Source organism: Oncorhynchus mykiss, chromosome 2, assembly GCF_057628025.1.
Source record: "Oncorhynchus mykiss isolate SJ-2025 chromosome 2, ASM5762802v1, whole genome shotgun sequence".
Taxonomy (NCBI): Eukaryota; Metazoa; Chordata; class Actinopteri; order Salmoniformes; family Salmonidae; genus Oncorhynchus; species Oncorhynchus mykiss.
In genome coordinates, this window is record NC_143023.1 from 19,432,085 (window position 1) to 19,444,207 (window position 12,123).

Here is a 12,123-nt window from a genome sequence, read left to right on the forward strand (position 1 = left end):
TGATTTGATAGAGCAGTCTGACTGAGCGGTGGTAGGCAGCAGCAGGCTCGTAAGCATTCATTCAAACAGCACTTTACTGCATTTGCCAGCAGCTCTTAGCAGTGCTTGAATGCACAGCGCTGTTTATGACTTCAAGCCTATCAACTCCTGAGATGAGGCTGGCAATACTAAAGAGCCTATACGAACATCCAATAGTCAAAGGTATATGAAATACAAATGGTATAGAGAGACATAGTCCTGTAATTCCTATAATAACTACAACCTAAACTTCTTACCTGGGAATATTGACTCATGTTAAAAGGAACCACCAGCTTTCATATGTTCTCATGTTCTGAGCAAGGAACTTAAACGTTAGCTTATTTACATGGCACATATTGCACTTTTACTTTCTTCTCCAACACTGTGTTTTTGCATTATTTAAACCAAATTGAACATGTTTCATTATTTATTTGAGACTAAATAGATTTTATTTATGTATTATATTAAGTGTTCATTGTTCATTCAGTATTGGTGTAATTGTCATTATCGGTATCGGCTTTTTTTGGTCCTCCAATAATCGGTATCGGTGTTGAAAAATCATAATCGGTCGACCTCTAACTCAGACATCATTCAGAAACTAAGCATTTGTGTTTAGTGAGTCTGACAGGTCAGAGGCAGTAGAGATGACCAGGAATGATCTCTTGATAAGTGTGTGAATTGGACCATTTCTGTCCCGCTAAGCATTCAAAATGTAACGAGTACTTTTGGGTGTCAGGGAAAATGTACGGAATAAAAAGTACATGCATTTTCTTTAGGAATGTAGTGAAGTAAAAGTGACCCCCAAAAACGACTTAAATAGTACTTTTAAAGTATTTTTACTTAAGTACTTTACACCACTGTACCCTCTTACTGTCTCCTCCCTTATTTTCCTGACCTGCTCTGTCCTGTATTATCATCCCCACTTCACCTCTCTCTGTCTCTCTGTCTCCGTCTTTCTCTCAGTCTCTCTGTCTCCGTCTTTCTCTCTCTTTCTCTCTCTGTCTCTCTGTCTCTCTGTCTCCATCTTTCTCTCTCTCTCTCTCTCTCTCTCTCTCTCTCTCTCTCTCTCTCTCTCTCTCTCTCTCTCTCTCTCTCTCTCTCTCTCTCTCTCTCTCGCTCTCTCTCATCAAATTAAATGCGGCTTTATTGGCATGGGAATCATCTTTACATTGCCAAAGCAAGTGAGACAAACAGTAAACAAAGAAGTGAGAATACATGAAACAATGTCACCAAAAACGATTAGAAATTAACAGTAAGCATTGCACTCACAAAGTTTTGAAAAATATATTTTTTTACGTTTTGTGTTATATATCAGCTATGTACAGTGTTATATCAATGTGCATATGGTTGTAGTGTCAAAAGTAGGGGAAGATAAATCAACATAAATATTGGTGGTATTTACAATGTTTTTTGTGCTGCACTTGTTGCACTTTTCTCATGGCAACGGGCCCAAATCCTGCTGCTGTGATTTCACACTGCGGTATTTCGCCTAACAGATATGGGAGTTTATCAATGTTTAATTAGTTTTCAAATTCTTTGTGAGTCCGTGTGATCTGTGGGAAATATGTGTCTCTAATATGGTCATACATTTGGCAGGGGGTTAGGAAGTTCAGCTCAGTTTCCACCTCATTTTGTGAGCATTATGCACATAGCCAGGTCTGTCTATGGGGGTACATTTTGGGTCAGTCACAGTGGTCAGGTATTCTGCCACTGTGTACTCCATGTTTAGGGCCAAATAGCATTTAGCTGTCAGAGCCTTACTGATCATTGCACCTGTACACAGCCCATCTGTAAATAGCCCACCCAACTACCTCATCCCCATATTGTTATTTATTTATATATATATTTTTTTTTCTCCTTTGCACCCCAGTATCTCTACTTGCACATTCATCTTCTGCACACCTATCACTCCAGTGTTTAATTGCTAAATTGAAATTATTTTACCACTATGGCCTATTTACTGCCTTACTTCCCTAATCGTACTACATTTGCACACACTGTATATAGATTTTTCTATTGTATTATTGACTGTATGTTTGTTTATTCCATGTGTAACTCTCTGTTGTTGTGTAACTCACTGCCATGTGTAACTCACTGCTTTGCTTTATCTTGGCCAGGTCGCAGTTGTAAATGAGAACTTGTTCTCAACTGGCCTACCTGGTTAAATAAAGGTGAAATAAAAAACATGTAAATCCAATTTGCTCAGGTTTTTTTGGGGTTGATTCTTTCCAGTGTGTCAAATAGTTATCCCTTTGTTTTCTTTTAATTTGTTTTGGTCTAAATACGTTTCTGTCCTCAGGCTCTGTGAGGTCAGTTTGTGTTTGTGAACAGAGACTCAGCTGGCTGAGGGGCCTCTTCTCTAGGTTCATCTCTCTGTAGGTGAGGGCTTTGTGGTGGAATGTGTGGGCATCGCTTCCTTTTAGGTGTTTGTAGAATTTAACAGCTCTTTTCTGGCTGATGGGCCTCTTCTCTAGGTTCATCTCTCTGTAGGTGAGGGCTTTGTGGTGGAATGTGTGGGCATCGCTTCCTTTTAGGTGTTTGTAGAATTTAACAGCTCTTTTCTGGCTGATGGGCCTCTTCTCTAGGTTCATCTCTCTGTAGGTGAGGGCTTTGTGGTGGAATGTGTGGGCATCGCTTCCTTTTAGGTGTTTGTAGAATTTAACAGCTCTTTTCTGGCTGAGGGGCCTCTTCTCTAGGTTCATCTCTCTGTAGGTGAGGGCTTTGTGGTGGAATGTGTGGGCATCACTTCCTTTTAGGTGTTTGTAGAATTTAACAGCTCTTTTCTGGCTGAGGGGCCTCTTCTCTAGGTTCATCTCTCTGTAGGTGAGGGCTTTGTGGTGGAATGTGTGGGCATCACTTCCTTTTAGGTGTTTGTAGAATTTAACAGCTCTTTTCTGGCTGAGGGGCCTCTTCTCTAGGTTCATCTCTCTGTAGGTGAGGGCTTTGTGGTGGAATGTGTGGGCATCACTTCCTTTTAGGTGTTTGTAGAATTTAACAGCTCTTTTCTGGCTGAGGGGACTCTTCTCTAGGTTCATCTCTCTGTAGGTGATGGCTTTGTGGTGGAATGTGTGGGCATCACTTCCTTTTAGGTGTTTGTAGAATTTAACAGCTCTTTTCTGGCTGAGGGGCCTCTTCTCTAGGTTCATCTCTCTGTAGGTGATGGCTTTGTGGTGGAATGTGTGGGCATCACTTCCTTTTAGGTGTTTGTAGAATTTAACAGCTCTTTTCTGGCTGAGGGGACTCTTCTCTAGGTTCATCTCTCTGTAGGTGAGGGCTTTGTGGTGGAATGTGTGGGCATCACTTCCTTTTAGGTGTTTGTAGAATTTAACAGCTCTTTTCTGGCTGAGGGGCCTCTTCTCTAGGTTCATCTCTCTGTAGGTGAGGGCTTTGTGGTGGAATGTGTGGGCATCACTTCCTTTTAGGTGTTTGTAGAATTTAACAGCTCTTTTCTGGCTGAGGGGACTCTTCTCTAGGTTCATCTCTCTGTAGGTGAGGGCTTTGTGGTGGAATGTGTGGGCATCACTTCCTTTTAGGTGTTTGTAGAATTTAACAGCTCTTTTCTGGCTGAGGGGCCTCTTCTCTAGGTTCATCTCTCTGTAGGTGAGGGCTTTGTGGTGGAATGTGTGGGCATTGCTTCCTTTTAGGTGTTTGTAGAATTTAACAGCTCTTTTCTGGCTGAGGGGACTCTTCTCTAGGTTCATCTCTCTGTAGGTGAGGGCTTTGTGGTGGAATGTGTGGGCATCACTTCCTTTTAGGTGTTTGTAGAATTTAACAGCTCTTTTCTGGCTGAGGGGACTCTTCTCTAGGTTCATCTCTCTGTAGGTGAGGGCTTTGTGGTGGAATGTGTGGGCATCACTTCCTTTTAGGTGTTTGTAGAATTTAACAGCTCTTTTCTGGCTGAGGGGACTCTTCTCTAGGTTCATCTCTCTGTAGGTGAGGGCTTTGTGGTGGAATGTGTGGGCATCGCTTCCTTTTAGGTGTTTGTAGAATTTAACAGCTCTTTTCTGGCTGAGGGGACTCTTCTCTAGGTTCATCTCTCTGTAGGTGAGGGCTTTGTGGTGGAATGTGTGGGCATCACTTCCTTTTAGGTGTTTGTAGAATTTAACAGCTCTTTTCTGGCTGAGGGGCCTCTTCTCTAGGTTCATCTCTCTGTAGGTGAGGGCTTTGTGGTGGAATGTGTGGGCATCACTTCCTTTTAGGTGTTTGTAGAATTTAACAGCTCTTTTCTGGCTGAGGGGACTCTTCTCTAGGTTCATCTCTCTGTAGGTGAGGGCTTTGTGGTGGAATGTGTGGGCATCGCTTCCTTTTAGGTGTTTGTAGAATTTAACAGCTCTTTTCTGGCTGAGGGGACTCTTCTCTAGGTTCATCTCTCTGTAGGTGAGGGCTTTGTGGTGGAATGTGTGGGCATCACTTCCTTTTAGGTGTTTGTAGAATTTAACAGCTCTTTTCTGGCTGAGGGGACTCTTCTCTAGGTTCATCTCTCTGTAGGTGAGGGCTTTGTGGTGGAATGTGTGGGCATCACTTCCTTTTAGGTGTTTGTAGAATTTAACAGCTCTTTTCTGGCTGAGGGGCCTCTTCTCTAGGTTCATCTCTCTGTAGGTGAGGGCTTTGTGGTGGAATGTGTGGGCATCACTTCCTTTTAGGTGTTTGTAGAATTTAACAGCTCTTTTCTGGCTGAGGGGACTCTTCTCTAGGTTCATCTCTCTGTAGGTGAGGGCTTTGTGGTGGAATGTGTGGGCATCGCTTCCTTTTAGGTGTTTGTAGAATTTAACAGCTCTTTTCTGGCTGAGGGGACTCTTCTCTAGGTTCATCTCTCTGTAGGTGAGGGCTTTGTGGTGGAATGTGTGGGCATCACTTCCTTTTAGGTCTTTGTAGAATTTAACAGCTCTTTTCTGGCTGAGGGGACTCTTCTCTAGGTTCATCTCTCTGTAGGTGAGGGCTTTGTGGTGGAATGTGTGGGCATCACTTCCTTTTAGGTGTTTGTAGAATTTAACAGCTCTTTTCTGGCTGAGGGGACTCTTCTCTAGGTTCATCTCTCTGTAGGTGAGGGCTTTGTGGTGGAATGTGTGGGCATCGCTTCCTTTTAGGTGTTTGTAGAATTTAACAGCTCTTTTCTGGCTGAGGGGCCTCTTCTCTAGGTTCATCTCTCTGTAGGTGAGGGCTTTGTGGTGGAATGTGTGGGCATCACTTCCTTTTAGGTCTTTGTAGAATTTAACAGCTCTTTTCTGGCTGAGGGGCCTCTTCTCTAGGTTCATCTCTCTGTAGGTGAGGGCTTTGTGGTGGAATGTGTGGGCATCACTTCCTTTTAGGTGTTTGTAGAATTTAACAGCTCTTTTCTGGCTGAGGGGCCTCTTCTCTAGGTTCATCTCTCTGTAGGTGAGGGCTTTGTGGTGGAATGTGTGGGCATCACTTCCTTTTAGGTGTTTGTAGAATTTAACAGCTCTTTTCTGGCTGAGGGGACTCTTCTCTAGGTTCATCTCTCTGTAGGTGAGGGCTTTGTGGTGGAATGTGTGGGCATCACTTCCTTTTAGGTCTTTGTAGAATTTAACAGCTCTTTTCTGGCTGAGGGGCCTCTTCTCTAGGTTCATCTCTCTGTAGGTGAGGGCTTTGTGGTGGAATGTGTGGGCATCACTTCCTTTTAGGTGTTTGTAGAATTTAACAGCTCTTTTCTGGCTGAGGGGCCTCTTCTCTAGGTTCATCTCTCTGTAGGTGAGGGCTTTGTGGTGGAATGTGTGGGCATCGCTTCCTTTTAGGTGTTTGTAGAATTTAACAGCTCTTTTCTGGCTGAGGGCTCTTCTCTAGGTTCATCTCTCTGTAGGTGAGGGCTTTGTGGTGGAATGTGTGGGCATCACTTCCTTTTAGGTGTTTGTAGAATTTAACAGCTCTTTTCTGGCTGAGGGGACTCTTCTCTAGGTTCATCTCTCTGTAGGTGAGGGCTTTGTGGTGGAATGTGTGGGCATCACTTCCTTTTAGGTGTTTGTAGAATTTAACAGCTCTTTTCTGGCTGAGGGGCCTCTTCTCTAGGTTCATCTCTCTGTAGGTGAGGGCTTTGTGGTGGAATGTGTGGGCATCACTTCCTTTTAGGTGTTTGTAGAATTTAACAGCTCTTTTCTGGCTGAGGGGACTCTTCTCTAGGTTCATCTCTCTGTAGGTGAGGGCTTTGTGGTGGAATGTGTGGGCATCACTTCCTTTTAGGTGTTTGTAGAATTTAACAGCTCTTTTCTGGCTGATGGGCCTCTTCTCTAGGTTCATCTCTCTGTAGGTGATGGCTTTGTGGTGGAATGTGTGGGCATCACTTCCTTTTAGGTGTTTGTAGAATTTAACAGCTCTTTTCTGCAATTTGATAACTAGTGGGTGTAGTCCTAATTCTGCTCTGCATGCATAATTCTGGGTTTTGCGTTGCACACAAAGTAATTTGTTACAGAATTCTGCAGGCAAAATCTCAATTGGGTTTGTCCCATTTAGTGAATTCTTGGTTGGTGAGTGGACCCCACCCAGACCTCACAACCATAGAGGGCAATGGGGTTCTGTTACTGATTGGGATGTCAAGCTTTATGTTCTTTTTGATGGGGTAGAAGGTCCTTCTTGCCTTGTCTGTCAGATTGTTCACAGCCTTGTGGAAGTTAGCTGTGGTGCTGATGTTTAGTCCGAGGTCAGCATAACTATTTGTGTGCTCTAGGGGCAACACTATCTAGATAGAATTTGTATTTGTTGTCATGGCTTCTGGACCTTTTTTGGAACACCATTAATTTTGTCTTACTGAGATTCACTTTCAGGGCCCACGTCTGACAGAATCTGTGCAGAAGATCTAAGTGCTGCTGTCGGCCCTCCTTGGTTGGGGGCAGAAGCACCAGATCATCTGCAAACAGTAGACATGTGATTTGTGAGTCCAGTATGGTGAGGCCTGGTGCTGTAGGCTGTTCAAGTGCCTTTGCAAAACGCTTTTTTGAAATCAACAAAGCATGAGAAGACTTTGCTTTATTTAGGTTTGTTTGTTAGTAAGGGTGTGCAGGGTGAATACGAGGAAATGATGGAGTCTGCTGTTGATGATGGTGCAGAGGATTTTTCAGAGATTGCTGTTGATGCAGATTCCACTATAGTTATTGGGGTCAAATTTGTCTCCACTTTGTGGATTGGGATGATCAGACCTTGGTTCCAAATATTGGGGAAGTTGCCAGTGCTGAGGATGATGTTGAAGAGTTTAAGAATAGCCTATTTGTGGTTTGTATATTTAATCATTTAGTTTAGTATACCATCAACACTACAGGCCTGTAGCTCATCCAATGGAATTGGAGAATCCAGTGGGTTCTGGTAGTCTTTCATAGCTGATTCTAAGTTTAGTAAACGGTCATGTATATGTTTTTTATTTGTTATAATACTGAAAAGATGGGAGAAGTGTTTTATCCATACATCTCCATTATGGATAGATAGCTCTTCGTGTTGTTTAGTGTGTTCCAATGTTCCCAGAAGTGATTTGATTCTATGGAATCTTCAGTTTCATTGAGCTGATTTCTGAAATGATGTTCCTTCTTTTTTCTTAGTGTATTTCTGTATTATTTTAGTGTTTCACCATCTTGAAGGCGGAAGCTAAGGTTTTCTGGGTCTCTGTGTTTTTGATTGGATAGGTTTCAATTTCTTTCTTAGGTTTTTGCGTTCTTCATCAAACCATTTCTAATTGTTGTTAGTTTTCTAAATTTGAAATGTTAGCTGATAGATCAAATATAGTGTTCAGGCATCCTATGGCTACTTTTACACCTTCACTATTACAGGGAAACATTTTGTCCTGGAAATTGTCTAGGAGGGATTGGATTTGTTGTTGGCCAATAGTTTTTCTGTTTTCTACACTACCCTCCTTCCATCTATAGCATTTCTTAAAAGCATGTAGTTTGTTCAGCTTCAATGCCTTAGTTGAGTATTGCTCTGTTCAAGAAGATTGTGATTTTGCTGTGATCTGATAGGGGTGTCAGTGGAATGACTGTGATTGTTCCGAGAGACACTGGGTTGAGGTCGGTGATAACCCTGGAAAGGGTTGATCTCCCCCTCTAGGATGGAGAAGGTGTCATTAATGTATGGGGGGAGACAGGTGTACCTGTGTACCACACAGAACAACCATTTTCTCTGAGATCATTTCCCTATTTATTTCCAACCAGATGTGAAATGTTCCTGTTTTAATTAATTGACTAGAGTGGGTTAGGTTATGTCTGATCTATACCAAATTTGCTCTCTCTCTCTCCACTGCCAGCTCCACTCTCCTCTCTTCAACCCCCTTCCCCCACACCTCTCTCTCTCTCTCTCGCATGCTCTCCACTGCCAGCTCCACTCTCCTCTCTTCAACCCCCTTCCCCCACATCTCTCTCCCTCTCTCGCATGCTCTCCACTGCCAGCTCCACTCTCCTCTCTTCAACCCCCTTCCCCCACATCTCTCTCTCTCTCGCATGCTCTCCACTGCCAGCTCCACTCTCCTCTCTTCAACCCCCTTCCCCCACATCTCTCTCTCTCTCTCTCACATGCCCTCCACTGCCAGCTCCACTCTCCTCTCTTCAACCCCCTTCCCCCACACCTCTCTCTCTCTCCCCAACTGCATGCAGCCATGCGCCTTCCCCTCTACCTAGTATCTGCAATGCGGTATACTCTGCACGGCAGGCTGTGATTGCGGGAAAAGGGAGGTGGCTCCCAAAGAGAGCACAGCTCATCTTTCCCTCGCTCTCTCCCTCACTCTCACCTTACCCATCTATCTCAATCACAACAGTGTGCACAATGGCACAAAAAAACGTCTCTCTGTACACTATATAACCTCCTATTTGTTTTAAGAGCAGTTTGGTAAAGGCTCCGACATGTCGCAGTATTGTGCATTTTAAGCAGCAATGACAGTGTGGTCTGTGTGGTGTGTTGAGTCACCGAATCAGCCATTGTAGTTCTAACATGTCAACTGTACAGGCTTTTAATGAGATTACTGTTCACTAGATGGATGGTGCTGTCTGACCCTGGGGCCCAGATTCATGGACCAGGGGTTTCAGACACACACACACACACACACACACACACAGTTAATAGTTATTATTATGATGTTGCCATTTTACTGTGTAATTTACTTCACATGACTTTTTGTTGTGTAGGTGGGAGGAGGAGTACACTGTCAGAGTGGACATGCAGCAGAAGATGGAAGACCTACAGGAGGTAACACTGTGTGTGTGTGTGTGTGTGCGTGCGTGCGTGCGTGCGTGCGTGCGTGTGCCTGGCCTCTCATATTGATTGATGCATGGGGGTAAATGTCTGTGTATTTGCAGGGATAAGAACAAAGCCATGTCAGCATATCAAACATGACAACAAGACATTATATTGAAATGTTTAGGAGCTCAATGCTTGTAGACACAAAGGCCCTCCTCGCTGATCTATACACTAACTTAGGGCGCGGGGCCAGAGGCGCAGTGTTGTCTCTGACGCTGTGTCATCAGGTTCTGGCGGTGTTGACACATTTGACATTGCCCTGACGAATGCAAAACAACCTAATACAATTTCTTGTATGAAACAGCTTGGTTGAATAGTGTGCAAACCACTAACCTAATATGTATGTTTATAAACAGCTAACATAATTGTACTGTAGGCTATGTATAAATCCCTAACCGACTAGTTAGATGCTCCTCCCATGACGTTCGTCATACGTGTTACAGAAAGCAGCTGACAGTCATGATCAGACAGCCAAATGGTTAACTATTTGAGGAACAGGTGGAGCTACTTATACACACATTCAGCATGATTGAATTACAGCAACAATATCAACTCCCCAAAATGGCCCCATTGGTCCCCATCAGATAGTTACATCTGAAAGGCATTTGACGTCCTACTTCCAAATTTTATTGGTCACATACATATTAAGCAGATGTTAAATATTGTAATAGTAATATCTAACAATTCACACAAATCTAAAGTAAAAGAATGGAGTTAAGAAATATACACTACCGGTCAGAAGTTTAAGAACACCTACTCATTCAAGGGCTTTTCTTTATTTTTACTATTTTTAGAATAATAGTGAAGACATCAGAACTATGAAATAACACACATGGAATCATGTAGTAACCAAAAAAGTGTTAAACAAATCAAAATATATTTTATATTTGAGATTCTTCAAATAGCCACTCTTTGCCTTGATGACAGCTTTGCACACTCATGGCATTCTCTCAACCAGCGTCATGAGGTAGTCACCTGGAATGCATTTAAATTAACAGGTGTGCCTTATTAAAAGTTAATTTGTGGAATTTCTATCCATCCTAATGCATTTGAGCCAATAAGTTGTGTTGTGACAAGGTAGGGGTGGTATACAGAAGATAGCCCTATTTGGTAAAAGACCAAGTCCATATTATGGCAATAACAGCTCAAATAAGCAAAGAGAAATGACAGTCTATCATTACTGTAAGACATGAAGGTTAGTCAATAAGGAAAATTTCAAGAACATTGAAAGTTTCTTCAAGTGCAGTCGCAAAAACCATAAAGCGCTATGATGAAACTGGCTCTCATGAGGACCGCCACAGGAAAGGAAGACCCAGAGTTACCTCTGCTGCAGATAATAAGTTCATTAGAGTTACCAGCCTCAGAAATTGCAGCACAGATAAATGCTTCACAGAGTTCAAGTAACAGACCCATCTCAACATCAACTGTTCAGAGAAGACTGTGTGAATCAGGCCTTTTTGCTGCAAAGAAACCACTACTAAAGGACACCAATAAGAAGAAGAGACTTGCTTGGGCCAAGAAACATGTGCAATGGACATTCAACCGGTGGAAATTTGTCCTTTGGTCTGGAGTCCAAATTTGACATGTTTGGTTCCAACCGCTGTGTGGGTGAAAGGATGATCTCTGTATTTCCCTCCGTAAAGCAGGGAGGAGGAGGTGCTATGGTGTGGGGGTGCTTTGCTGGTGACACTGTCTGTGATTTATTTAGAATTCAAGGGATACTTAACCAGCATGGCTATCACAGCATTCTTCAGCGATACGCCTTCGCATCTGGTTTGCGCTTAGTGGGACTATCATTTGTTTGACCCAACATATGACCCAACACACCTTCAGGCTGTGTAAGGGCTATTTTACCAAGAAGGAGAATGATGGAGTGTTGCATCAGATGACCTGGCCTCCACAATTACCCAACCTCAACCAAATTGAGATGGTTTGGGATGAGTCGCAGCGCAGAGTGAAGGAAAAGCAGCCAACAAGTGCTCAGCATATGTGGGAACTCCTTCAAGACTGTTACAAAAACATTCCAACTGAAGCTAGTTGAGAGAATGCCAAGATTGTGCAAAGCTGTAATCAAGGCAAGGGTTGGCTATTTGATAAATTTCAAATATAAAATCTATTTGGATTTGTTTAACTATTTTTGGTTACTACGTGATTCCATATTTGTTATTTCATAGTTTTGATGTCTTCACTATTATTATACAATGTAGAAAATAGCTAAAAAAAAGAAAGAAAGAAAAGCCCTTGAATGAGTAGGTGTTCTTAAACTTTTGGCCGGTAGTGTATAAATATTAGGATGAGCAATGTCCGAGTGGCATTGACTAAAATATAGTAGATTAGAATACAGTATATACATATGAAATGAGTCAAACAGTATGCAAACATTTATTAAAGTGACCAGTGAGTCCATGTCTATGTATATTGGACAGCAGCCTCTAAGGTGCAGGGTTGAGTAACCGGTTGGTAGCCGGCAAGTGATGGCTATTTAACAGTCTGATGGCCTTGAGATAGAAGCTGTTTTTCAGTCTCTTGGTCCCAGTTTTGATGCACCTGTACTCAATCAATCATTCACATGTATTTATAAAGCCCTTTTTACATCAACCAATGTCAAAAAGTGCTATACAGAAACCCAGCTTAAAACCCCAAACAGCAAGCAATGCATATGTAGAAGCATGGTGGCTAGGAAAAACTCGAAAGGCAGGAACCTAGGAAGAAACCTAGAGAGGAACCAGGCTCTGAGGGGTGATCAGTCCTCTTCTGGCTGTGCCGGGTGGAGATTATAACAGAACATGGCCAAGATGTTCAAACGTTCACAGATGACCAGCAGGGTCAGATAATAATAATCCCAGTGGTTGTAGAGGGTGCAACAGGTCAGCACCT

The 12,123-nt window shown here is 42.8% G+C and overlaps 1 protein-coding gene across 4 annotated transcripts in view; it reads left to right on the top strand.

Annotated features, from left to right (window-relative positions):
- Window positions 1-12,123, top strand: part of LOC110537377 (non-homologous end joining factor IFFO1) — a 39,783-nt gene that overhangs the window by 5,192 nt on the left and 22,468 nt on the right. For all 4 annotated transcript variants that reach the window (XM_036941241.2, XM_036941247.2, XM_090191759.1 and 1 more), the window contains exon 2: window positions 9,135-9,195. In XM_036941241.2, coding sequence (XP_036797136.1) covers window positions 9,135-9,195 — 61 coding nt within the window. The remainder of the gene's footprint in view (window positions 1-9,134; window positions 9,196-12,123) is intronic.